The 27,964-nt window shown below is 43.6% G+C and overlaps 2 protein-coding genes across 6 annotated transcripts in view; one reads left to right on the forward strand and one right to left on the reverse strand.

The window, feature by feature from the left end:
• The window catches only part of KIF24 (kinesin family member 24), a 35,115-nt gene extending 16,118 nt beyond the window's left edge, over positions 1-18,997 (forward strand). For both annotated transcript variants that reach the window (XM_026083710.1, XM_026083711.1), the window contains 7 exons: positions 743-864; positions 2,558-2,663; positions 5,474-5,545; positions 6,330-6,439; positions 7,367-9,823; positions 10,603-10,696; positions 13,033-18,997. In XM_026083710.1, coding sequence (XP_025939495.1) covers positions 743-864; positions 2,558-2,663; positions 5,474-5,545; positions 6,330-6,439; positions 7,367-9,823; positions 10,603-10,696; positions 13,033-13,173 — 3,102 coding nt within the window. In that variant the 3' untranslated portion in view covers positions 13,174-18,997. The remainder of the gene's footprint in view (positions 1-742; positions 865-2,557; positions 2,664-5,473; positions 5,546-6,329; positions 6,440-7,366; positions 9,824-10,602; positions 10,697-13,032) is intronic.
• An 8-nt stretch (positions 18,998-19,005) lies between these two features.
• Positions 19,006-27,964, reverse strand: part of UBAP1 (ubiquitin associated protein 1) — a 36,398-nt gene continuing 27,439 nt past the window's right edge. For all 4 annotated transcript variants that reach the window (XM_026083725.1, XM_026083726.1, XM_026083722.1 and 1 more), the window contains 4 exons: positions 23,314-23,349; positions 22,609-22,806; positions 20,986-21,087; positions 19,006-19,704 (listed from right to left, as the gene is read on the reverse strand). In XM_026083725.1, coding sequence (XP_025939510.1) covers positions 19,564-19,704; positions 20,986-21,087; positions 22,609-22,806; positions 23,314-23,349 — 477 coding nt within the window. In that variant the 3' untranslated portion in view covers positions 19,006-19,563. The remainder of the gene's footprint in view (positions 19,705-20,985; positions 21,088-22,608; positions 22,807-23,313; positions 23,350-27,964) is intronic.

Here is a 27,964-nt window from a genome sequence, read left to right on the forward strand (position 1 = left end):
ATTTTGCTAGATTAATATTTTAATTTGTTCTTGCTACCAGAAGCAAAGTTAATGACTCTGTTTTATGAATGTCCTGCTGTAGTTATTGCTAGGCTTCCTGCAATAGTCCTTAAAACTTTACGAAAGAGAATTATCTGAAATTGTATCTTGAAGGTGCTGTTGCCCTTCTGCCATGCCTCTGCCCTTTGTTTTCTTATTTTGTTGCTGACCTTGAATATGATTGATGCCTTGCTACTTACTCTGGCATTATTTCTTTTAGTTGTGGAGAAATGTTTTGGCACTTTGCATCTTGTTACAGTGCATGCCTCTTGATTTTCTGGGTAACAATACCAATCTGTGACGTAAGAATGTGAAATTAAAACAAAAAAAACACCACAAGAACAAAACCACAACAAATACTCAGTCCCACAAGTGTCTGAGGTTACCTCTGCAACCTACTTTCTTTCATTTTATAGTCTAGATATTTTGCAAATCAGAGTGAATATGCAGTGCAACAACTTATTACCTGCAGAATGCTCTCTGAACTCTGTAGTGTCACCACAAGCAAATCCATATACAAAGTTCTGAAAGAAACATTTGGAAGGGAGTCAGTCTAACTTAGCACCTGCCTTGCACCAAAATTTCAGGGCTGTAATGAAGTATTCCTTTGAATGTAACCTAAACTTAAGAGGGCAGGATCTTTTCTTGAGAGATTGTGTTTTTATGTACAATTTACTTAGATTTTGTTCCCCTTGTTTTCCAGGTGATTTTGAAGGGGGGGAAGGAACGTAGCACAGGAGCTACTGGAGTCAACTCGGATTCCTCTCGATCTCATGCTATCATCCAGATCCAAATTAAAGACACAGCCAACAGGACATTTGGAAGGTAAGATTAGAAACAGAACTGCACAATCTGGCAGATATGCAATGTTGTTCACTTGCTGATCTGCACCACCACCATTTGATGAGGAAGTCGATCTCAGGGACATCCAGGAGGCAAACTGAGAAGAGATATTGAGTTTGTGGGTAACTAAATTAAACCAGAAGACAGGGTTCAAAGGGGCTTTGAGAAGTTTCATAACTCTTTTTCTGCTCCAGGGAAGAGTGCTTAAGACGTTTCCGGCAAATGTTTGTCAAACTTGTTCTTAAAGATTTCCAGTGAAGGAGTTTTACTGCCATCTTGAGACAATCAATTCCATCCCTTCATCTTCAGTGTTAGAAAGCTTTTCCTGTCTGGCAATAATCTGGCCAAAGGTAGATATCTGCAGTGGTCACTTCTACATGTGAGCTCATCACTTTTGAAGTCAGTGAAAAGAAAGAGCCATTTCTGGGACCTGATTCATCCCATTCTGTGTAGTCGTCTAAAACAGATCAGATGCAGTTGCCTCTAAAAGCACCTTTCTCTCCTAATTGTCTGTAAAGGAAGCCTGGGGTGACTAGCCCAGGGGGAGGTGTTTCCATTCAAGAAGTCTCCCTTTTGTCAGAGGAAACCTAGTAACTCACCTAAACCTCTCTGATAGCTTGAGCATGTGAGACTGATGCTATCTGCAGCAGACAAAAAAAAGCAATTTACTTCCTCTTGTGGCAGCCATTTTACATATTTAAAGACTGTAATTGTGTCTTTTCTGAGTCATCTTTTCTCCAGACTAAACAACCCCAAGAAACAGTCTGATTAAAGATGTCTAGGTGTTTACATTACTGCTGAGTGTCCAAAAACATGCTGACTCACCCTCCCCAAAAATAAGATGTAATCTTGCTCCCCAGGATCTTATTATAAATACAAGGCGAAATGTTAGAGCAGCAAATAGTGGAAAGGAGCAAGGTAAAGGCAGAGCAGGCAGGCTTGGAAGTAGAAGTGTGTGTGGTTATGTAGGTGTGGCATGTGTGCTGTTTTTTGTTATTGAAAGAGAACTGGAACTGGAGTGGGGAAAGGATCCCCAGGTATGCCCATAAGAGAAGCCAGAGCTGTTCTAGAATACGAGGAAGGGCAAAGGAGACGACGTAGTACTACAGTCAGTAGAGTACCTGGCATCCAGAACTAGGGGACATGAGAAGGTCTAGTAGAGATTTGAGGAAGGAAGGGAACAGCAGCAGTGAAAGCTCAATGTATTACTTACTATACTGGAAATTTCTGTACATATTGCCCTGAATTCCCATTTGACCTAGGCAGACGTCCGTTTTACCTGGAAGGAGACTCAAAAAGTTTACAATTTCTTTAACTGTGTTCTTAGGAAGCTACAAGCACAATGATTATCTGGAGAGATGTAGGCTTTACACTTTAAATAGCTTTACCATTAAAACTGTGGAGCACTCTTATTGCATGCAATTAGACTGTCTATTATGACTGTGTTAGTGCCAGAACGCTCTGACACTGTTCCTGTAGCTGCTTCTATACTTATTTTGATGCCTCAGATATTTCCAGTGAGTATTTCTCCTTGTTCAATGGTAGTTATTTCTAACCAGTCTTCTGATGTCATGTGTTGCTATTCTGTTCTTTAAAAAAAAAAAAAAAGAAAGAAAGAAAAAAGCCCCTAATGTCACCTAAGATACTAAGATAAATGCAAATTTGTTTTTTCTAGGATATCATTCATTGACTTGGCTGGCAGTGAAAGGGCAGCTGATGCCAGAGACTCAGATCGACAAACAAAAATGGAAGGAGCAGAAATAAACCAAAGCCTTTTAGCAGTAAGCTACTAGCATGTCCAGGGAAGGTTTTGTAATTAATTTTTAGTGTGGGTTTTAAGTTGAAAAGAAACCACAGAATAGTGTGTATGGATCCCATGGAGGGAAAAAAAAACAAAAAAAAACCCTGAAGTACTAAGTGTTCCCAGTTTAACTTTGATGCCTGAAAGACAATTTAAGAGGGAAAAGGTTTTATGGGATGAAAATCAAGTCTTTCTGATGCATTCTTAGAGCCAGCCAGGTAAACATAGTATAGAAAATATTAGGTATACTATTCTAGGTGTCTCATATTTTATATAGAAATTTTATGTCCCTCTTACAGCAATTTCAAGCTAATATTCTCTGTAAGTATTTGTTTCCTAAAAGCACATCTGTTCCTGCTGCTTATTTTCACCACTGAACTCAGACTTCTTTAACAAATCAGGAAGAAAGGACTTAAATACTCAAGAGCATAGCATATAGGAGTTCACACGTGGGTAGAAAGGAACAGCAGCAGATGCACTCTTGATGTAAACTGTCTTCTGCAAGTGTTTACAGTAATGTAAAGAGGGACAAGGAGCAGAGAAATGCCATCTAAGATAAAGCAGAAATGCCACTAGTAGAAATTGTGCGGCAGGCTTTACATGCCTTTTAATTCAAACGAACACAGCTCATGGATGAAGCGAGGACTTCCATAAAGGAGGAAGGTGATATGCAATCAGAGAGTGCAAATCAACTGCAGAAGCTACTGCACGCAACCATCATTCATTTACGCTCTTAGCATGCGGTAAATAGGGCTTGGCTTGTTCTGCTTTGAAAATGGAAAATGTTCTTTTGCACGGAGCCTTTCTGATTATGGAATAATAGCATCCATACTGGGAGATAGCATGGAAAGCAAATGTATTTGCGAGCTTCTCACTTTCTTGAGTACTTGCTGGTGAATAACTGAGTGGCAAGGGAGTCAGGATCTGAATTTGAGTCTGTTGCTTTTCTGTGTGACCCTCACAATTACAGTGTGTCCCAATTTATCTGTTTGAAATACAGAGGTGATTCCTGAGGACTGAGGCTTAACATAGTTTTGTAAAACTGTTTTAAAAGGAACTTTTAAATGAGACTATGCATATTATTGCTGTTGTGTGAAGCTGACTAAATACCTGGCAAGCTGCCAACAGCAACAGAATTAACTAGTTAAAAGCCATCTTTGAGTAAGTCTACATGACCTGCAGTCTGTAAAGACTTGGCTCTATTCATTTATGATCATAATGTTCTCTTCTGGCCTTTAAATATGTGAAGTTTGAAGTTTACTGCTGGTTTTAATATGCATCTTGATTTCAAGTAGAGGATATTCAGATACTGCAGTTATGAGAAGCAATATCAAACATGAAAATACTTTGATGATCTTGTACTTACTTGTTGTTAGAGGTGTGCTTTATACAATATGCAGTAAAAGTGAGAAATATGTGTCATTTTAAGTGGGTGTTGTTCCTTTAAGTGTAGAAAGGCTGCTTCATGCTAATGTCACCATGACAATACTGTAATCTGCTTATTTTTCCCTCGATATTTGCTTTTATAATGATTTGCCTCATGGCTGTACACGCTTCTGCCAGTTTTGGAGAGCATCCGAGCTTGATATGGACTGTGATGCTATTGTGCTTGTTCCAGTGAAAACATGACCAAAAGGACACGTATTTAAGTTTGAAAATGTCATTTTTTTTCTAGTAATAAATCTAGAAATGTTTCTTCAAGACTACGAGCTATCTCTGGTGATGGTTATTAGGAAGGAGAGATATGACGTGTTTTGTGGAAGGCATGGTTGTAGCCAGCCACTCGTGCTCTGTTAGTTTTGATGGGAGTTCTGTGGCTATATCTCCACTCCCTGCATAGTCTGTTGCTTCACTCACAGTATTTTGTGTATAGTTCTTATTAGCCAGCCGAAAAGCATAGTGAAATATTTGTTTAGACAGACAGGCTGCGTCTATGCTGCCTTCTGAGCACAGGCTTGAATCTGGGCTTGAACCCAGCTCCCCTTATGTCTAATTATTTGGCTGCTAGCCAAAGCTCTCCCCTCGGGTTAGGTTTGGGGCACTGTGCTGGTGCAGAGAGGAAATGGCTTGAGATCAGCCTTCTCCTAACACAGCCCAGTGTATCCACACTTAGAGGGTATGTAGATGGGATATCTAGGCTACAGACTAGAGTTGGTATGGCGAGGAATATGCCCGTATTTGCTTGTGCCACTTTTGGCTAAAGATGAAAATACTGCCAGAATGGGATAAGGAATTTGCACTGCTGCTGTCCAAAGTGGGTTTTTTCTGAAGGGGAAGAACTTATTCTAGAGGAAATCTTTTAGAAAAGGAGCTCAAAAAGCTCTGTTCTGGATTCATACACCTGTAACATCCTAAGGATACACATGCCTGGCAAGCTTTAACATAGCCTAGCATAGACTCACCTGATCTGGCTTTAGATTAGTTAGCTGTGGTGCAGGCAGCAGTCAGTCCACAGTAGCATGAAGCTCTGTGTTTGCTGAACGTGTATTTTTTTATCCATCTTCTTGGACATGTTTTATATAGCCCATAAAGCCGACAGGCTGGGCTAGCTATGCTTTGTGCTGTACCTTTGCTCTTTGTGAGTGCTGCTAAACTGCTGTTGATACCTGAACTAGCTAAAGTTAGTCTTTCACTGCTGTGGCTGTGATGTAGACGCCTCCTGCAAGGGACGTCACATGGTAGGAGCCAAAGGCACATAAGGGAAATAGCGAATTTGTAGGTTAGGTATGGTGAAATTCAGTTCCTCTCCAGCTTGTGGTTGATGTGTTTTTCCCCCTCTTGTTTTGGTAGCTAAAGGAATGCATTCGGGCGCTGGATCAGGAACACGCTCATACACCTTTCCGGCAAAGCAAATTAACTCAGGTAAAACCAGCAAGAAGGCAGGAATAGATATTTCCCTGAGGAGGGCAAAATGAAAAAAAAATGATTCAATAACTGTTATTAAACCTTTGAAAAAACACAGAAATGAATAACTTTTCCAAAATATAATCAATCCGGAGGACCACAGCTTTCCCAAAAGTGCACTAACTCCCAAACTCCATGATTGAGTCCTCTTAGTCCCATGTTGTGTACATCTACATAACCAGACTCAAAAGAGTTATCATCCATCTCCACCCACTCTACCATCAATCTTGCATCTTCTGTTCAGTAACAGTCACGGGAGTTTTGATCAACGTTTCTTCACTCTAGTTGTAACATATGCTTTATTCCTCAAAACATATGGGCACCGTTGTGGCACCTGGTGCAAGGGTTTGTTCGGAGCACTGGCGAACGCTTGTATTCGTTTTAAATTGTAAACGAAGAATTACACGACAAATTGAGGCGTGTGGACTACATAAAAAGAGACAGTTACTGTGCGTCACTTGAATCATGTTAAAATGCCTCTGCACACGCTGTTAACTCATGGGAAGCGCAAGATAACTTAGTTAACTTTTTATAAGTTCTAAGCAGAACTAAATCACTTTACCACGTATTTTGTGCAAAATGGTGTGTACAGGGGACTCTAATACATAGTAACCCACTCAAGTAATTTTTTTAAACTGCAAGTCTGTATCCTATGGGTTCTAAATTTTTATCCCTTATTGTTTGAAAATAAATATATGAATTACTAAGAATCTTAAACTTTTTTTTTTCCTTCCACTCCTAGGTCCTAAAGGATTCTTTCATTGGCAATTCCAAGACATGTATGATAGCCAATGTATCACCTAGCCACATAGCTACAGAGCATACCCTGAACACTTTGCGATATGCTGACAGGTGGGTGGAGTAGTTCAAACTTGCTAAGGTGAAAAACAGCAAGAAAAAAGTAATGTATAATGTGTTTGTGATTACGTTTTATTTTGATTGCACTGGAAATGATGAGTTAAGCAAGAAATGCAATTTTCCTAATGCAGATGAAATCCTTACCTGTTCCACTCTCATATTGGGTCATAAAATTCTCCAGGTCTTGTAACTCCTTTCTGATGACAGCTTTTAGTGATGAAGATATCACTGTGCTCTCTGTAACTGCAGGATTGCTAAGCTCGGTACTCAAAGTTTTGTTTTAGTTTTCTATTGTAGTTCTGCCTAGTGTGTGCTAAAGCCCTTCACCCTCCCTTCTGCACAGGAAGAGATGGGTTGCAAGCTGTGCGGTGCTGGGGTTAAGAGGACAGGAGATGTATAAGGGGACAGAGGAATAAAAAACAACTGAGAGAATAGGGTGACACCAGTTAGAGCAGCTCTTCACAGTTGCATAGATGAGTCTGATCCAGGAGTAACGTAGCCTGAACACGCATCCCCTGAGCTAATTAGCTGTACTGCAACTACTCCAAAAACCCTAGCACGTGTCCTGTGGGACTATGTGTTGTGCTGGTGAGAGTACCAACTTGTTTTGAGTTGGTACTGTGCATTATAAAGTGTGGAAATGCAACCTCTTCCACTGAAATTGAATAGAGGCCATTTTCCCTCATTTGGCCTGTTAGACATTGTTCAAGGAAGCACTTTAACATGCTATATAGACCTTTCCAGAAGTTCAGGCATTCTGGTACAGGCGTTTTTGATGCCTGCCTGGGTCACTGGTAGTTTAAACATAAATCATGACATTCAGTTAAGCAATTTAGCCTTAATATGCCAAAGTATTAGTTTGTTCTGAAGGCATCATTATTTATCTGAGAGCATGACATCTAAAGGCAGCCTCGTTTACAGGGTCAAAGAGTTGAAAAAAGGGATTAAATGTTCTACCCCCTTCACAAACAGACGTCGGATAGCTGGAAACATGTCTCCAAAACGTATCCAAAACTCTCCCTCTTTGCCACCTGGGGAAAAGAGCTCTCCAAAGAAAGTGAAGCTAGGCCTCCAGCATCCTTCAAGTTCTACAAAAACGAAAGCATGTCCTTCAGCGCTCCAGCCACCCAGTGTCCCTTTTACCTCAACCCCCAGGGGAGTCAACAAAGGACATGCCTGCAGAGGAAATCCCAGCTCACCGTGGTTCCACCACACCAGCCCTGTTAAGGGAGTCCTGCGGATAGGGCAGCCCCTGAAGAAGAAGACTGATGATCTGTCTCCCCGCTCTGAAAAGAACCACACTGCAAAGGATTTTATCATCAAAAATGCTGCCATGGCAGAGACAAAAGAGAGTGGCCAAAGAGACAAGTATGTGCAAGATAAACCACCTGGCCAATCTCTGAAAGTCCAGACAGTGCAACCTGTGCAGAAACAGCTTGTTTCTAGAGATGATTTTTCCTTTGGAGGTGGAAATCAGCCTTCTGATGGCAATCAGGAGTGGGGAAATGCCTTTGCTAAACAGTGTGCTGAAACCTGGGCAATCCTCTCTCCGTTTCAGAAGGAAAGGGAGGAGCATTTACGCCTTTATCACCAGCAGTTTCAGCAGCCACCTATTCTACAGCAGAAATTGAACTACCAACCTCTTGAGAGGTTTTTAACTCACTACAAGCCCCAGGAGATTCAAGTGCAGCAGGAGCCAAGCCTTACTGCCACTGAAGCACAGAGCAAAGAGGGGATGCAGCTGGAAGATCTGGATGACAGTGATTTTAGTGAAGATTCTTTCTCACCTGTCTGCAGTCAAAAGAGTGTGAAAAGAAGAAGCCCCAATGAATGTAGCCAACATTCATTTTTCCTTCATCAAAGAGAACAAGGAACTGAGGAAGAGCAGAAAGACCAAAAGAGACAGGATTTATTGTTTAAATACTCAATTCCTGTGCAAGAACATGAACTAGATGACAGCTGGGATTGTAGTGGGAGCTGCCCAAAGACAGAGGAATCCATTAAAAATGCAGGTGGACACAAAACTCCATCAGACTGGAGCTACGACTTAACTATTGAGTCCCCTCCGAGCAATACTGCAGAAAAACCTTACTGCCTGCAAGAAGATCTTGCTTGTAACTGGAAAAATGGCAAAGATTTCCCAGCTGATCACAAACAGTACAAACCCAAACACAAATGTCTCATTTATTCCAGTGAAACTGCCTTGACTCCAGAAAAGGAGGCTCCAAACCCATGTGTTTCTCCCATACTGAAATCAGGGACTCCAGAGCACAAAGAGGTCAACCTCCTACATAAGCAGAAGGAAGAATCCACCTTGGATAGACAGGCTGCCCTTGCAGGAGACCTAAAATGGAAAACTCGAAAAAATGGAGTTGGCCATTGTGGAGCTTCCAGTAATTCCTCAGAGTTAACTTCTGAGTTGGTGGCCCCTCTCACAGTAYCCCTTCTTGACTATGAGGAAGCAGCTGAACCTGAGCCTGTGTCTTCCAACCAAGAGAAGTCTCCCCATGTGAAACAGATGTTGGACAGGAACGTACATGTGTCCCAGAAGAGACTTGAGGAAGAGGCCTGGCAGTGCACTAGAAACAGAGCTCTGACAGACAGCATGTTGGAGCTAGGGGAGCAAATGCGTCGTGGTGGAAGAAACTGCATCTTGCAGCGTTTTCCACAGAGAGGAGACAAGTGGTTTTCACCCGCAGGTGGTGATGTGAAGCCATGCTGCTGCCTTCTGGGCTCAGGTTCATTCAATCAAGGAGCCAGTCACAGTTCGTTTGTTGGAAGTGAAGCCCTGACAGAAACATCCGCAGCTGAATCCAGGGACTCCACAGGAGAGAGAGAGGGTGGCTTGCTTCTCAGTAACTCAGTGTGTGAAGGATACTCAGACAGGAGACAGTGCAATGCTGATGCTAAAGATATTACTGGTAATTCAGGAAAATCTAATTCAAATCAAGGACACAGTGTTGAGCCCATGGCTCAGGAAATACATGCTGATATTCCTGAAAAGGGTTATTTTGSAGGTACGCCATGCTTTCCCAGTGTGGGAAATATGGATTATACAGTCCAGTCCCCCTCTCAAGAAAGCAGCCTGCTACTGCAGCCCGAGTCAGGACTGAGGAACCAGGACTTCGGTCATCCTGAAGACACAGCCAAGTCATCGTTCAGGAGTGAGGAAATTGGGTTGCTTAAGAACAAATTGATGCAGAATATTTTTACAAAAGAGACTTTTGCTGCAGAGTCAGAATCTGCTACCAAAGAGATTAAGCCATCAGCAAATGCAAACAGCCCCTCAGGCCTGTCCAACATCATCTCCCCCATCATCTCCCCAAGTGCTACATCAGAGATGGAAAAGCAGCAGAGGGAAGCCCTGGAAAAGGCACAGTAAGTCTTACTTATCGCTGTAGTTTGTCATAGAACCTAGAAATTCTAGACACAAATGTGGTACCTCTGCCTTTATTTGTATATCATGCTTTTATGTACTTTGAAACTGTTAGGAAGTCAATTAATCTATGAAATAATTATTTAATAAAATTAAGGATAATTGATAGTCATTATCTTATGTAAATATATGATTGACTGTTATTTAGTGACATTTTAAAATCTCACAGGAAGCCAATTATTCCATTAAAGTTTCCTTGGATAACATTAGAGGAATGAATAGTATAACACAAGCTGAAATTCTCAGAAACTAATTGGCTTCCTGTAAGATGGAAAGTACCTAAAATATATCAAAACCACCCATCAAGAAGCAAGTGATAGCTGTTGCTTCCCTATGGAAAGAAAAACAGCTAGAGTTGCCCAGATGGTTTCAACCTCATGGTCTAATCAGGCAGGGTTTTTTTTTTTTCCTTCTAGGTTTCCCTATGGTAAAAAGCAGTATGTGCTCCTGGGCTGCCTCTGCTAACGGGAGGCTGCGATCACTCTTCTCAGAGCAATCCTCAGGCATCAGGCTCTTTACCTGTAGCCCAAACAAGTATAGTCCACCATACATCAAGAACCACTCTGTGTGTGTGTGCCTGTGTGTGCCTGAGTGCCAGGGAGCACCAGCAGCAAGACTTCTTCAGGGATATTCCTCCTTTTTAAAAGCTTATCAGAGCTTAACAGTAATTACAGGCAGAGCAGCAGGCTGTGTAACCAAGGGTATACTTTGTGTTAATCAGACAGGCTATGATCAGAGCCCATCGGCAGCAGCTGGATGAAATGGCATCCTTGTGCTTTAAGGAAGAGTGCTTGATGAATCAGATGTCAGCAACGGTAAGTATTTCAGATGATGATTTCAGTGCCTGTTGAACCTGCATAAATTAATCTTTAATCTGAATCAGTGACATCCCTCGTGTTCCTCCTCTTATTCTCTGCTGCCTCCCTGAGTCCTAGGAGGCTGCTCATCTTCAGTACCTGTCCTGTCTTTGCCAGTCTCCATTCTGCCAGGTCCTTGGGGGAGAATGAGGCTGATGGGCCAACCCTGAACCGCTTGTCTCCACTAAGACACCTTTCTCTTATCTTGCAACATGGGTACCAGACTGTACCAAACAGGGCTTCTTTCCATGTGAAGTTTTTTCCCCTTACAGGCTGGACCCAGTAAGTCACTGCTACAGAAAGCAGCCCTCCCATAAAGCATGACACTGGGATGTCACGGTTGGTGATGAAGTGCCACATTGCCACCTCCTTCTGGGGGTCCCTTGCTTATCACACTGCAGATGTGCCAACCCCTGATCAGCATGGCCCYGCTCACTCCTCTGCTCTAACCACCATGATTACTGGCTCCCTCAGAGGCTCTTAACTTCTTCTGTCACTCGAGGGTTTCTTGGCTTGTCCTTGTCTTGGATTACGACAGTAAAGGCTTGGCTGTAAAGACTGGCACTCGCATGGCCCCGCTGCTAGTCAGGCAGTTCAGGTGCTCTGGTTTCTCTTCAGATCACACTGTGATTTCGCCTGCCTCCTGATAGGCGTGTGTCACAGTTGTGTGACAAGCCTCATCTCCCATCCAGACCATTAACATTTCCCAGTGACAGCCTCCTGCCTTCCTTGTTTCCTCACCCTATCAGTAAAACCAAGTTCCACTGCTGCATTATATTATCGAAGCCATTTTTATTCCTATCACAGCTTCAAGCTTGAAGTGCAGCTGCAGGGACCTTTGCCTCGGGGAATTTGGAATGGCAGCCACCATGTGGCCAGTCCGCTGTGATTTCCAGCTGACAGCACTGTGCACGTGATGTAGTACCAGATAACATATAGCAGCGCAGGAGGGGGCACAACAGGCATCGGCTGTATTAGTTTTGTGGCAGAGATCAAGATGATACAAAGCGGTCTTTTTTTTTTTTTTTTTTTTTAATTACTCAAGGTGGTTGTTCTCAATTCTGTTGCTCAATAGAGATGGCCCTTCCTCCCCCCGCAAATCCATTTATTTGCCCCAAGTAGCAATCATTTTCAGGCTAGCAGGAATGTGATGCTCTTGCCAGGCCTCCCAGCAATGTGCAAATAGCTTTTGCCTGGTAGTGTTATTTTGCAGCAGGACCTTTCCTTGGGCAATGAAACTAGCTTGGACTTCCCAGGTCAGTTTGTCCTCCATTCGCTTTCAGATGGCTGCCACTTCTCCAGCCATGAAACCTGGGCCACAGAGAAACTCCTGCCACATAAGCACATACTGAACCAAGCAGTATTTAAATTGCTTAAGAAAAATAAGCCAGGGCAGCTGGGTTGGTCTTCATTACAGTGCTGATGTCTGCAGGACAATATTGTGCCCGAGTCCTGCATGATTGTTTTTCACGCAGAAGCAGTCGAAGTCCCTAGCCCTGAGGACAGTGACACTTCCCCAGTTCTCAGACACTGACCTGTGACCAAAGGCACCAAACTCTCTTGTCATCTGGCAGGGGCAAGTCTGAATGCTCCTTTATTAACACAAGCCTTGCTTAAAAATAACTGCCTCCAGTTTTAGGTACAGTTTCAGATCATACTTTGTCTAATTTTGTGGCAGAATGCTATGGAAAGTAGCGGCCTCTCCCTAGGCTCTACGTTGCTGCTGTTTATCACGTCTGATCTAGCAGACCTGCAGCTATGCAGGAGCTAGACTGGCTCTGTGACCTCATGTAAAACAGTCCTTCCCCTCTCCCACAAATAGTATTTTTTTTTTTCTGTCTGATTACCACTGATCTTCATGATTGTTAGCTCCAACACAAGAGAGGTGTCAGGAACACGGGAAAGAGCAGATCCAGTACATTGTAAAACTGCACCTCAGATGACTAGTATCTGTATCAAACCCTCTACAGGACAACCTGTGCAGAAGGGTGACAGCAGGAATCTTATTCCTTTTTAATTCCTTTTTTTAAGCCAGCGTATTAGACAGCTAAAGGAAAAAAACTACRGGAGTAAATTAACCTCAGTAATTAGGGGCATTGAACTTTGAGAGTCAGGGGCATTAGGGGCAATTGACTCTTTGAGAGTCAGGACTCTCATAAGGAAATACTAAGTCTGTTACACCGTAGAATAGAAAACATTCTTTTATGTACTGCAGCAGTACATAAAATATGCTGATTGTCTCCAACTTGCTACCGCTGTTGTTCCCCAAGCTTTCCTTTTGTTTTTCTCCCCAGGATTTTCAGAACTTCGTGACCAAGCTGGATGAAATCTTGGTACTGAAGTCAAAGTGTATCCAGACCATGCGAGCCCAGCTTAAGCTCTATTTAGCTTCTCCTGGCACTGACAGAGTCTTGCAAACACCACCACCAGTTTAGCTCTTCTTTGCTTACACATGCCCTATGCGCAAAGACAGTTATGGAAAGAGCCAGCTAGTGTTCCACCACATTTGGTGCTGCAAAGCGTGGGTGGGTAGGGGATAGCTTTTGGTTTGATATTTGCAATTAGTATATATTTTAGAAAAGGATGGAGAGAATTTTGAGTAAGGGAGAGGAATGTTTGTCACCACAAGCTTTGTACTTCCTTAAAATGAGTAAGCCACATTCTTAACAGTTCAGCAGCCTTTAAATATCTCACCAGGCAGTCCAGTCTACAGTAGTCACAGCAGCTTCTCACATACTAAAGGCACTTTTGTGCTGCCAAGAAAATTGGAGGGGGGGGGAACCACTTTGAAACTAGACACAGCTCTGAACAGAAATACTCAAAAGCTATCCAGAAAAGTATGTTGGCAAACAAATGAGGAAGCAGAGGGGAGCCACTGTTTAAATACACTAAATAACTAGACCAAAATATATGAAAATCAAGGTAGGACAAGAGGTGCTGATGCTTTCAGAGGGCGGAAGGCTATTGCTGCACTTGTTCTTTGCTTGGGACTAACTCCAGACCATCTGAAAAAGACGGCTTAAGTAAGTCACGCGTAATGGGTGGTTTAGCAGAAGGCTTATATACAAGGGACTTTGCACCAAAGGGTCATCTGGCATGTTAACAAACACATGGGTTTCATACCCAGGCCAAGAGTGAGAGGCCCAAAGTTTACCCTGCTACGAAGGATATCTGACCTCTGCCGTACAGCTCTGCTGTAGGGTGCTTCGTCCAGGGTGACTTCATTGCACTGCAGAATTCATTTTTCACATCAAAAGAGAGAGTCCGCTTAGAGGCAGTTGGATTTCAGAAGCTGCTAACCTTGCTGTTAAGTAAACCTGATACTTGAACCAAGAACTACAGCACTATCAACTGTAGCCCTGCAAAATCCCTGCTTCTGTGCAGTACATCTGAGCCTCAAAACAAATCCGCCTGCTGAAGCCACAAGTGAGCTTAAAATATGCATAACTACGGCAACATGCTATGCAAGCTATCCCAGTCCAAAGTCAGGGCTGTCACAGCACACAGCCAGTTCCATGTCTCCTCAATAATGCCTACAGTAGCTCAATCTAAGCATGCTAAGCAGCTATGAATTTTGCTGTCTGCTACTACGGCTACCCAGAGGAGCACAAGTCTGGAAGAGGAACAGTGCAGTGATCAYATTCAGTTATTTGTGCTGCATATTCAGTGCAAACACTCCCAGGAACGTCACASAGCTTAAGCCCTGGGGAACAGAAGCACAAGGGTAGGACAAACCATAGTAACTGAAAAAAGTTATTTATTTTATTAAAAAGTACTGGTTAGTCTCCATCTCCCAACTGACAGTGGATTACCCTGCGAAGCAGAGAGCAGAGCCATTTCAGAGTCTGAGTTTATGGCCCTCAAGATAGTGCCCGAGTCCAGGTTACAGGCCAGCAGAAAGTCACACTCGAAACCAGGCCTCCCAGCCTGCTTTTAAGAAGCTGCCTTTACTCTGAGAAACGAGGCTTTCAGGAGCAAGAAAGGCAGCACCTCTTCAGCAGCCTCAGCGCACACACAGCACCTTCACGCACCACGGAGTAGCTGTGCTCGACAGCTGCTAACAGAGAACTATACAGCAACCACATGCACCTGCCTGCTGCTAGCCCATGGGATACCGGTGTGTTGTTAACACACCGGGGAGACAAGAGCAGCTATAAACTGAGTTCCCCTTTAAAATAAGTAACTCTTAGAAATGCAGCCCCCACTTCCCCCCAGTCTTAGAGACAAGGACAGCTTTCCCCCATGTAAAAGGTGAGGTGAACTGCGCAAGCAGTGGGTAGTGCTTGCATCTTCCGAAAGCAAAGAGATGGAAGCATTTTCAGTAATTTCCACAGCATTTTCCCCAGTGATGGTACAGAAAACAAGGCTGTTTGTTAGGGAGCTGCTGAGCACTTTTGCAAGCTAGTCTGGAGCTGAGAAGGTGGGACAGAAGGATATGCGCAAAGGTCACAGGAAAAGGAGAGGTCCAGCCAGTAATGCAGTGGTAGCTGGGGGAAAGAGAGGAAAAAGGGCAGTACTTACCTTCTTCTGTGTACTTTGACATTTGGGACATGGGTATAGCTTTGAAAGATGTGATTGATTTGTACTTTCACGCAGTAGGGGACTGTTTTTAAAGAGCAGCTCAGCAAAGTACATTCACAGGGATTTTCAGTCTCTTTCCCAAGATGGCCATTTCTAAAGCAACATGCAAGAACGAACCACACTGTGGCAGTGCCATGTTATTATCTTGGTATTTTCTGAGATAAGTGCAGCAATACAGTGACCAAAAATTTCCATGTGCAAAGGAAATGGGAGTCAAGTCAGCTACCAAACTGAGTCACCTGTGAGTGGTTTCTGTCTGGTCTACAGTGAAAAAGGTAAGCAAGCCTGTTCCCAGTGCAAGTTTCCAAAGCAGCTGTTCCCTGGAATGGTCAGGAACACTGGGAAACATCCAGCAATTAAAAAAAAAAAGCCAGTTTCCAAGATCTGATGAGCTCTTAAACTAGAGTCATCTTCAGAAGTGCACCTTGTTAAGTAACATTTCATTTCCAGGCTATTCTCAGAATATTATTCTTTCCCCTGCTGAATACAAGACTCAGTCCACTGACAAAAGAAAAAAATAAAATAAATAAAAGCACCTCATCCTTAGCAATAAAAGGACTATTGACATGCTTGAAGTACTACCTGCCCATGAAATAGCAAAACTGGGCTCATAGTATGTACCAGAAGCTACCAAAATGAGAGTATATTCTTCTCTCCACTTAAGGTTATTACCTAGATGCTGCTTTAACTCTTGTGTGAGAGTGTGCTAAATGAGTGTTTCAGAAATGGCAGCCCTTTACAGCTGTTTGATATTGCACTGACATCTGATAGGAGTTGTTTTCATTGAGGAATGTATGCAAAACTGTTATAGAAGTTTAAGAGATTAATAGAGCCTGGCCACGTACAATCAAGTAAATTAAGAACTAATGAATTTACTTTTGTATTGGATTGTAACAAAGACTATTAATGCTCATGGCAGGTGCTTGATATTTTATTTGAATACTTTACATTATTTAAAATAAAATCCAATTTACTACAGAACTCTGGTAGAGTTTGTTTTAAATTAAACGTGATCAAAACTAAAAGCATCCAACTGTAAAAGATTAGCTTGGGTTGGAAATACATACGAGACTCCCCCTTCCCACCCGGCCTGTTCGTGCAGCTCATGTTTCAGGCACCGTCCTCTAGCCAACAGTCAGCCGTACAGCACTGAATTAAACAGGCGGCAGCTTAAGGCAGCAGCGAGGTGACCCTCGCACCACACTGCGCTGAACGACCGCGAGCAGAGGGCAGGCAGAGCTGCCCAGCCACACGTCACACGGAAAAGCTGCAGCAAAGCTGGGGCGGAGGGAAGAAAACCAAAAAAACCCCAAAAAATAAACCAAAGAAACCCAACCCACACACACTTAACACACAAAATAACCTGCTGACACACACCCTGGGATCAGGAGCTAAGCGGAGCCGAGCAGCTTCGCTGATGAGGTATCCCAGAGCCATTGGGCAACCCAACCCAGTGAAGCCTCAGGGCACCCTAGGGCTCAAGTGTGGCCGGCAGCCAGGGAGCTCCCGCTGCCTCCCAAACTAGGATCCCTCAAACCAAGCCAACAACCAGAGGGGCATCTCGCATCACACCAGGCTTTTGCGGCCAGCGTGGCAGCCCTTAGCCCCGTGTCAGCGACTGACAGCCCTTTGGTATCAGCCTCCTCCTCAGGGCTGCTGCTGTGAAAAACCATCAGAAGGCAGCAGTGAGCCTCTGGCCCTGCCCACTGTAAACAAAGCAAACTGTAGATGGGTTTTTGGCTTTGCCTCTACACTGCTCCTCACGAGCCTTTCCCCCGTGACATCCCAAGTCCAGATACCAGTACTGATTTGGCTGCAGCCTGCACACAAGGCAGAATGGCCTCTGACAACGTTGAAACACTGCTGAGTGCCGTTTTCCAGGTACATAAATAGAGCTGCTGATTAAGGAAAAGCAGGTGTCAAGTATGACAGGGAACACAAGCATCTTCTCTCCAACCAGCAGCAGGGGAGAGCACCAGCCTTCGGGCACYGCAGGGCAGCAGAACCTCTCCACTCCCAGAACAAGCTTGGTTTGGAACGTGACAGCAGATAACAAGAGGATCAGTGTAACTAAACAGACACATGCTACCCAAAAACAACATTCAAGTTTCAGCACATTTTGTCATTTGTTCCACATTTCATTACCCCTCCCCTAAATCACGTAGTTAACCCCCTCACTCGATGGTCACACAACCGRCTTGTGTGTTCGTTCTGTAAGAGCAGCTGTCCTGAAAGCACTGCCGCCTTGCAGCCACCCAGTAACACAACATGCAGAAACCTCACTGCGCAATCAAGAGCGGCGTTGCCACAGAAGACACAACGGTAGTAGGTCTCTTTGGTGGAAGGAGGCTGGATTTATAGGTACCACTTCCCAGTCTTTCACTACTGCACAGAGATTAGATTAACACCTCTGCTCTCACGTCTGCAACAATCTCTTTACACAATGTGGTTATTCTACTGTATTTCACAGTGATCCCCTATGAGGGCAACCGTGAAAAACTTCAGCATTAACACAACCAAATAGATGATTTTATTGAGAGGTTTGATCTAAATAGTTACTTTTCCACTGGAAAGATTTCTTGCTTATTCTGCAGGAATGTCTAGTACTAGACAGGGACTTTTGCTTGGATATCAGCTCTGAGAATCAAGAAACAAGTGACACAAATGTTCACAGTAGTGACACTGGAGCAGTGCAAGTTGTTTTGCAGCTTTTCTGACTAATCAGGAACCCCATTTCCTTGGTTTCAAGCTGTCACATCTCTCACCTAGGAAGGAAAGCTGAGCAACTGCTTTAAGCAAACCCACAGGAGCTGCCCACTGACTAGAAAGTTGCTGCTGAAACTCCTACTGAAAAACCTAAGCTGAGGCAGCCAGCTGAGCTGTCCTCCCCTCCCGAAGTCCAGTGCCAGCTCCATGCTCTAACATGAGCGTGAATACCCAGGTCTGGTTTTGTTCGAGTGCAAAACAGAAACAGGCCACAGAAAGAAGCATGTTTCACCAGTGCAGCCACTGGCCCAGAGGACTCTGGTAGGTCTGCCCAGCGCTGACAGTGAACATACAGGCCCACAGGAGCGGGCAGCACCTGGGCTCGCAGGATTCAGCAAGGTCATCTACTGAAGCCAAAGAGCATGAGAGATGTGAACCATGACACTGGGAATACATTTGAGGGTTTTATTAGTTGTTCTTCTGCAGAATCAAAATACTTAGCAAACTACTTTAAAGATTCCTCAAGACTGCTGATATTTTATGTATTTAGAACTTGAACAATGTACAACATAATACACTTCGTACTACCAAAAACAACCCAAAACCTGATTTCTAGTACTAGATGTTATTAGGTAATTCTATAGCAGTGTGGAGAATGGAACTAATGCAGTGAGTATATTTTGTTTCAAAGAAAAGTGCTTGAAAGAAACCTCCTGCTTCACACTAAGTATTATTTAAAACAAAAGATAATTGATTTCCTAGCAGGGCATTTCCTTAAATAACCTACAAACCTGGGGGTTAAGAATACTGAGTCCCAGCTCTCTGCCTTCAGGTTCAAGAACCAACACAAGTTGCAGATCCAGGTTGAGTTCACAGCTTACCTGTTTCAAGAGAACTTACACACCACTCAGCACTGGATACTCACGTCTGGCAGAAGTGTTGGATGCATGGGTCAAAAAAAAAAAAAAAAAACACACAGGAAGAGGAACAGCTTCTCTTTTTATGCATAGCGACAGTTTCTGAACCAGTGTTTTACTAAGTTACAGACTAACTTCCAACCAAAAAATAAAACTCCATTGCACTAAAGGTCAAATTTAACCAGTTAATCTGGACTGTGACAGTCAAGTAATTCAGTACAAGCAGACACCATGAAAGCAGCTTTAAAGAACCAAAGCATCCTAGTTTCAGAATCAACTTAGTATTCTTCTGTCCAACTCCAGTGCAACAGTAGGGGGGAAAAACCACTCCTGTCTCTGCCTATATACAATTCCAGTAGAGGTTGGGCAGTCTAAACTCTCCGTGGCCAAGCTGGAAAAAGGAAACTTAGGAAAGGGCACTTTAAAATTTTAATTTAAGAAAGGAAGTTGGCTCTCAGTTGAAAGAAATGCTGTAGTAATGCACGCAGGCAGGCTTGCTCAGTCACTCTGCCGTGTACGCGAAAAGCTGGGCTCCTTCCTGTCGAGAGCAAGTCACACTGGATGTGAAGGTGGTGGGGCTGGTCCTGCTCCATTGCACGCCGAGAACCCAGGAATGTGTTTTCAGCTGGCTCCTGCACGGGCCATTAGATCTTCCAAAGCGTTGTGTTGGTCATTGTTATGCAATAATAAGACCTCCTTAATGTCTTTTAGTTCAAAGCCCATTTCTTTAAACTGACTCATTAGTTGGAGAAGTTCTGTGGTCTGAAAGAGAGAGACAGACAATTATTTGCAAGAGAGAAAAGGACCAAGGCTCAGTCTTACTTGGAGCTGGGGTTTAGCACAGTGCCACTCTCCAGCCACTGGGCAACCCTAATTCCTAGCTCCAAAAATACATCCTATTCAGCAAGCTCAGTTTAGAAAAGGTGCATTCGCACAAAAGCCACCAGAGCTCAGTGTTCAGCAGCGCACTGGGCCTCATCTTCAGCAAGGATGTTACTCTGACCATTATTACAAGCCATATTTGCAAACGGTGCAATAACCCTCTCTATCAAATGGCTCTTAAGATCTAGGGCAAACCAAGGAAATTAGCAAAAATCCTATTGGACATACTATAATACCATCTACTAACTCCAAACCTGAATCCCTCTTGAGCCTCAATCCCCCCACCACACCCCAAACAAGTGACAAGAAATGAATCAAGTAATCAGACTTATGAACCATCTGTCATTTACAGTAGCTGTACCCCACTCCAGAAGAGAAAAATATTTTGAAATGGACAATCAGAAGACTAGCTCCATTCAATTTTGGGTTAAGCCACTAGTAGATGTGCTTCCTAAACTCTCAGTCACTTCCCCCATCTTCACACTGCTGTTCCTCCATCTGCACTCATCACTAAGTTCAAGAAAGGTAGGCAGGTATGCATGTGTCTAGGGGAAGTTGGGTTGCACCTCTGCAGATTTAATATTATAGCTCAGCACACAACAAGCTGACATACACTAAAAGAAGCAGTCCTACTGTCCTCTGTCCTGGCTACGCGCTCCTGCCCCTCTGGTGCTGCCAAGCAGTCACACAGCGAACCAGTCCCCCAGAAGTCATTTTTTCCAGCTTTTTCCAGACAAAGCCCTAATATAATTTGCTGGGCAGCACGTCAGGGTGTCTGTACCAGGGAGGAAATTCATGGCTGGGTCAAGCGGGGCAGGCAGGATTTTGAAGGTAATTTGCTGCTTCTGAAATCAAGTGTCTCTGTACCAAGCACTTGGTCCAGAAGCAGAGTAGGRGTTCAAAACGTGACAGCCAGAATAGACAGACTCTTTAAAAAGCCTGTCCCCATACAAATGCATTCCACTGAGAACAATAAAAAAAGTTATGCAGAATGTGTTTAGTGCTTTAACACATATTCGCTTTATCACCACAAGGATGTTCTCTGAAAACAAGGCAGTATTACTGTGAAGCCAAAACTACATCAGCCATTTTAGAGGAACTGCTACTGGAATTCCCCTTCACGGTACAATTTCACTGTTGCTTAGCATATAATGTCCTCACCTTCTCTTCTGAACACTGATGCATTTCCAAAGCTGCTTCAACAAGAAGCGGATCAAAACCCTTCTCACAAAGCTGTCCATGTGCAAACAGGTAATCCAAAACCTGTGGAGAACGAGGAAAAGAAACTAAGTTTGCAGCGTGACATTTTCAGTGTACAGTTGTATACCATCTCTGTACATGCAGAAGGGCTAAGCATGATTCTACCCCAGGCTTCACTAGGGACTGAAAAAAAAGTTCTTCCTAGTAGAGCCGAGAGGCTCTTTACGTGACAGCTTGTTCAGAGAAAATGAATGAGCCTTTCTGTCTTTTTATGCTCTCCTACCAGCTCCAAACTTCACTTTCCACTTGAGTCAAAACAATCTTAAAAATTTAACTTCAGCCTTCTGCTCCCGATCACAGAGTGAAGGCAGAAGTTTAAGATTAACAGTGCTTTGACACCACAAGTTTTTGAAATGATACTGTAGGTCACAGAGGTAAGATAAGTCAGCCCTTGAATCAGTTTCCTCTCAGACATCTCCAAGAGCTAATGCAGTCTGGCAGTGGGCAGCCTTTTAAGATGAACTCAGTAGACTGCCGAGTGAGCTGTATATCTCTCACACAGAAGCTGTTGCCAAATTTCTCCATTCTCAGCTTTGAGAGGTATGGGTAAGGGTTAGATGGGTAAGAGGAAGGTAATGCTAAGTACATAGGAGAACACAACCTGAAAACACAGCAGGAATTAAAGCTGCCCTCCAAAGGCAYGTGCCTTCCATTTAGTACTACAGTGCACTGTTTAAGCAGATTCACAGTTAGTGGACAAGCAGAGCAGCTCCACAGGTAGGCAGATTTTGCCTGAAACAAAAATTATTGAGACACCACTCCTTCCCCAAGCTATCTGTGCAGTCCAGCAAGGGGATGCTGTGGACAAAGCACAGCAAACATAGGGTTGGTGTAGAAAGTCCAGCCACATTCTCCCTGTTTTAAAACATGTCTTTGTTTGAAGCTGATCCAAGACCCAGAGCCACGCTTCACTCTGCGGCGCTGCATACTCTGACCTGGTTTTAACAAGCGTTTGAGGCAACACATGGGGCAGGAAGCGCCACAGTCATAGCACAAAAAGTCAGTCACTGGTGCCTTGCAAGAGCCTTTCATGACTGTAGCAAGCCTGCAGGGGCCAATCCCTCTAGAGAAGGAGAGTGCAGCTCAGTAACTGCTTGAGCTCAGAACAAAGGAAGCTGCCTAGTTTTTAAACAAACAGCACTGAGCAAGGGGTAGAATCATGCTAAATAAGCTCAGGGCCATCCTTTGTGGCTCTTGAGAAGACCAAGTACCTCTCCCAGCTTCATGGGGAGCTGAGGGCCTGTCCCAGCCTCAGACAGCTGGGATGCAGCACCTGAAGATGTGGCTGCCTTAAGCAGTATCTCAACARAAGCTTATGCATAGGATTTTTGGGTTTTTTTTGGGAGAGCCCTCAGTGCCAGGTGACTCAACTTCTCCAGAGGTTAACRCCACAGTAGCTACAAGCTGCAACTCAGTGTTAGAGCCCAAGAGCTTCCCTCTCTCCATTTTACAAACCCAAGGTCCAGTTCCTCAGCAGGATCAGCATCCAACAGAGGGCCCCTTTCCTGTTCCACCAGCTCTTACCTGGTCTATGTTCTGTCCCTTCTTCTTCATGGCTTTCAGGACATTCTCAGGCGAGTACCCCATGTTGACGACTGTCTCTACACACTGCCTCTCACTGGCAGAGAGGGCTTGCTGTAGCTCGGGAGTGGGGCCACCTGTCCGTTTTGTGCAGCTGGTGTTATTGGGCACTTGAGACACTGGAAAATTTTGGTGTGTTACCTAGAGGGGGGTGGGGGGGAACAGGATTAGGTGATGGTAATCTTCCACATCCCAACCTGTTTCCACCTAGCACAGAACTAGGATAATCCACATCTTCTGCAGCGTAAGTCATTTTAGTAAATAGTTAACTGAAGAGGCTTTCTAGACTGCCATTGGGAAGTTACTCCCTGTTAGGGTGAAACCAAGCAATGTGTATAGGCTGACTCGCACCATACTCTTTCCACCCTCAAAATCACCTCAAACAACCCAAATTTCTTACAGTATACTCCCTCCTACCGTTGGGGCTGAATCCTTCAATACCATGCCCAACAATTGCAACAGCAGGAGCCACTTATGATGCAGGCAAACCCTGTACCTCAGAGAGCGTGGAGATTGCTTCCTTCACCCCAGCAAGTTTACTAGTCACCTATGACTTCTTGTGCCCAAAGAAACACTACTTTAGGAAGCACTTCAGGAGCATTTTAGAAATACCATGCAGTGCAAGCACACAGGCATTTGAGAACTTACCACAGGGATTTCTGTTTCCTTGTAGTCTGAGTGTACCTGTTGGACAAGACACGAATAATATGATGAACACCATACACCAGTGAGCAGAGTTAGTTACAGCTGGGGGAAAAGGGTATTATGGAGGAAGAGCTGGGACTAGAAGCCTGCCATACTAGGGAGACTCGTGCTGTGGTCAACCTTCCACATCTTTGAGATGTGGAAGCTGTGCAGCTGTGCGTAGTTACAGAATACCTGCCATAAGGATTCTTTCTTTTCTTAGTACTCTACAAATGGATTATACTCCAAGGAGAATGTCTTTCCTCCCCACAGTAACTGTGTATTTATTCTGTCACTGTGAAAGCTACAGATTCGTACAGCTCTGTAACACACAGCTCTTGACTTAGTGGTATACTACCTAAATGACAGTAATCAATTTTGAATTCATTACTTAGAAGCTTCTTTTGACTTTGATTATGAGAAGGGGTAGGAGAAACTTATACCCACATTGTGCCTTTTCTACTCTCAAAGTTATGCATTTCATATGCCATACACAAGCAACGTGACATGCTGGCTAAGAACAGCATGTGATTTTTAACCAACATCCTCTCAACACTTCGTCCCACACCCAGTACACCCCAATGAGGCAAGGTAACAACACCCATTTTTGACAGTAAAGCTTTATAATTTCCCTCAGTAAAGTGGGTTGAAAGCGACCTATTCTTCTTTCAGCTCTAAGCTCATTTCTAAATCCAGCTTCTCCCACAGCTATTTCAAAAAGCCTCTTGGGTCTGTATCAACCTCAGCCCAGTACTAAGGACTGTAACAGCCATGGGCTGCATTCAGCCTGCACTAATAGACATTTGGCTTGGGCAAAAACTTGGGGGGAGCCTTAGAGGAGCTACCTCATCAGTGGTGTTCCTCATTTTACTCATATCAAACACAGGCTCTTAAATGACTTACTGGCTAGGATTTTCAGGTTACATTTTATTAGTTCCCTGTCACTTCAGTTAGCCTTAAACTCTCTCATTCCTGCCCTCCACCCAGGGAGGACAGGAAGGAGAATAAGCAACATGGAACAGGCCCACCCTGGGGAGTTCCAGCCACCAACAGCCCTCAAGTGGCCCATTTCCATGGTGGATCTAGTTCAGCCTCCAATGTCCTGCCTGTTGCCTTCAAACTCCAAAACAGCCCGGCAAGGAACCCCACCTGTGTCAGGGCTGCGCATCTGTCCCATTTTTGCAGAGTCAGTCTGAGAGGGCAGAACCAAGCAACTGCTTTACGCTACTTTGCCCAAGTTAATAACAGGTTGCATTTATAGTGCAGTTAAGAGGATCACACTCCAAATAATACACTCGAGCATTAAAAGCTCCCTGAAGGTTGATAGCCTAACCTATGCCAGAGCAATTCTTAACTTCAGTATTTACAGTCACCATTTAGTTCATTACTACTATTTGCTACTAGCCCCTGTAGGGCTTTTGTGCCCATGTCTGCCTGCTTCTAACTGTACTAGCACATCTAATAAAACATATCTCCCAGAAAAATCTTAATTCCCCCAAACACAAGCTTGTCAGCTGGTTTAATTTCCCCAATAAAGATAGGCAGAATTTTTCAGTGGACTTGCAACATTGAAAGCTAAACCAAATGCTGAATCAAAGCACTTTGCCATAACCAGATCTGCGTGTTTCAATTCAACCATTTAAAAGTCTTCCTGCGTTTTAAGTAGAAGTAGGAAAGTCTACAAGAAATCATTTTGGCTCAAACACCTCAAAGTTTATTGCCTCTCTTTATATAGTTTAAGCCAATACGGATTGAAAGCAGCAGACAAGCTTTCAAGCAGAAGGGCTTTTCTTTTGGCCCAAATGAAAAAAAGAGACCACAAAAAAATGTTTATAGATTTTATCAGAGTTGTTCTTCTATTAAAAGTTTGGCAAATTCCCTTCATCTGGGAAAAGGGAGGAGTTTTTGTTCTGCATTTCCACCCATTTCCATCCACGGGCTAAGAATGTCTCTTCTAGGAGACAAAGTCTGAGAAGTCATTTGTAGCCTGATGGCCTGGTTACCCAGGAACCTCTCCTCGTGGGTGATGAGGAGTTCAAGGCAGTTCATGCACACCCTCTCCAGACTCTTTTGCCACAGCAAGAAGCACTGGGATATGGGATACACTGAAGCAGGGGTCTAGAGCCCTGAAATCAGCTGGTTATCAGTTTGTCTGAACAGAGGATGCTCTGTTCTCTCTGCTACCACTGTCAGAGGCAGTTTTTGGTTCTTCTAGCTGCAATTCAGTGTCAAAAGAGCAAGGGACAACCAAACTCCTTCCCACCGATCTACTTGAGCTTTACAAGCTGTTCTCACAATTGGCGATTTCCATGGGAAGAGGGAAAGAAGTCAGTGAAGGAACTGCAGGAGACCAAGTCAGAACTGGTCGCTCAGCAGCCATGCTCCCTTAGTCTCAAACTTGCATTTCGGTGTCCTTTGAGGAGGGGACGCGTGCTGCTTTAGGCTTGTGCTTGCGCACTGTTCTTACTTTGTTAGGGACTTCATACACAAGCCGGGGCCCCATCAGCTGGCTGGTTCACCAGGCACATCATGCTAATACAGCAGCATATAGATAATGGTATGTCAGGCATGTCCCAGCTGCCCGTTACTGGAGATCCACAGATTAAAATACACCACACGCAAAAATATTCAGCTAACCAGCTCTATTTAATTCCAACCTGTTTGTCATTTCCACTACTCATTTCTCTGCCAATTTTGTGAGAAGCAAACCAGTGAGGACGGAAGGACGGAAGGACGGAAGGACGGAAGGACGGAAGGACGGAAGGACGGAAGGACGGGTACTTTGACCTCAGCAGGGATCCAGAAACCAGAGCTCAGCAGAGGGGGGGAAAAAAAAAAAAAAAATCTAAACTCAAAGGGGAGAGGACAAATCAGAACACAATCTGTGCAGCATTAGGTAAATCAAAATCCTAAAGTCTGTTATTCGTATCCAAAAAACCCTACATCCAATTCACTGATAAAGCGTAAGATTAGAAAGTAACTCCAAATCTGAACAGTTAGTTTGTGGTCTTGGTGAGAGAAATATATCGCCCTGGAATGTACAGGGACATAACTGTCCGGAGGATTTCTAAAAAAGGCCAGGCTTATTCTTGTGTAACCTTGCACAAAAAGGATGCATGACCTTTCCACTCAAGGAAGCCACAAGGATCCCTCTGAAATCCTTCTCCATCATTTTTAGACTGAGCATTTTTGTTTCGAGAAATTGGAATAAATGTAAATACAGCAACTCAGCTCTCATTTTCCTGCCACTGGGACCATACTGTGGAAATATGAAACAAGTGTATTCTGAAGTCTTGGAAATTAAACAGAAAGAAACAGAACGACTTCCATCAGCATACCCACCTAGGCTGTGCTACTCCAAACAAGAACAGTTTCAATAAAGATTTACTTCTAGTAAATCCCATCAATCAGGTGGTTTTCTTGATATTTAGTCTATTTATTGAGTTCTTTCTTTTTTTAGTTTATTGGTTTGCATCTTACCTTAGAGCATCCTAGAAAACACATCTCCTTTTTGGTCTTTAACAGGTTTTAATCTAGCAGAAATTTAAATAGCTCGTGTGAGTTTGATCATCTTAAGGCCCACCTATCTAGTTTTAAATGGTATTTTACATTCACCCCCAGAGACATGGGATACTTTGAGGTTTTACCTCTGAGCTACATATGATGATACAATCCTTTCCTCAAACCTGTGTTTTGTAATAGTGAGCAGTTGCTCAATGCGTTGCTACTTCTGCCAGAAGTTTACTATATTAAATACTCATTTTAGTGATCAATAAATAGCTATTCTGCTGTGCAAAGGAATAGACTAATTGCCAAAAAATTGTATCTCTCAATTAATAATGCATTTACTAAAGTCTGAAATGAGGCTAAAGAAGCATGGGAGTGAAGCACTGTCACTTGCTTTACAGCACATGGTGTCATACAAAAACCTATAGTATGCCAGTAAGACCATAGCACCACAGATGCACTGCTTGTATGGGACAGAAGCCTTCCACTTTCTCAAATTTTAGAGCCATCTAGAGGATTTGCAGTTTCCATCAGTTTTCATGAGTATTGGTGTCCAAAGCTTAGGTTCTTTGGAGGAAAAAAAAAAAAGTCTGCCAGTTTCCTCAAATCTAGACTCTCATCCACAAAGAAACAACAGCCACCATGAAGTTAAATGCCTCCAAAGCAACTTCAGAACTTGCTACAAGTTTGAGGAAAGTGTTACATGCCTGTCCCAGAGCTATATGGAAAACAATTATTTTAGTAATCTGAGATGATCCTCAAGACTGCTTTTGGCATTCACAGAGCAATCCTTTCACGCTCTCTTGCAAGAAGGAGGGTTAGTATCAGATTCAGACCAGTATTATTCTTTTGCTTTTAAAGGCTATTTTTTAAAAGGATCTAGGGCAAGAAAAAGAACAATTCTTTCACTGCAGATCAACTGCTAGCGCTATTTTCTTAGCTGAAAGCAGCACAGCACAACTGTGACAGCTTTTTATCTATTATTGCTTCTATTCCTTGGAAAGGCTGCAATTCTCATCCTTTCCAGCAATTAAGCGAACCCAGAAACACATCTAGAAGAGCTGTGTTGCATCATTCATTTCCTGCACTTAAACTCAAAACCTGGAAG

The sequence above is a fragment of the Apteryx rowi genome, unplaced genomic scaffold, assembly GCF_003343035.1.
Source record: "Apteryx rowi isolate R43461 unplaced genomic scaffold, aptRow1 scaffold_612, whole genome shotgun sequence".
Taxonomy (NCBI): Eukaryota; Metazoa; Chordata; class Aves; order Apterygiformes; family Apterygidae; genus Apteryx; species Apteryx rowi.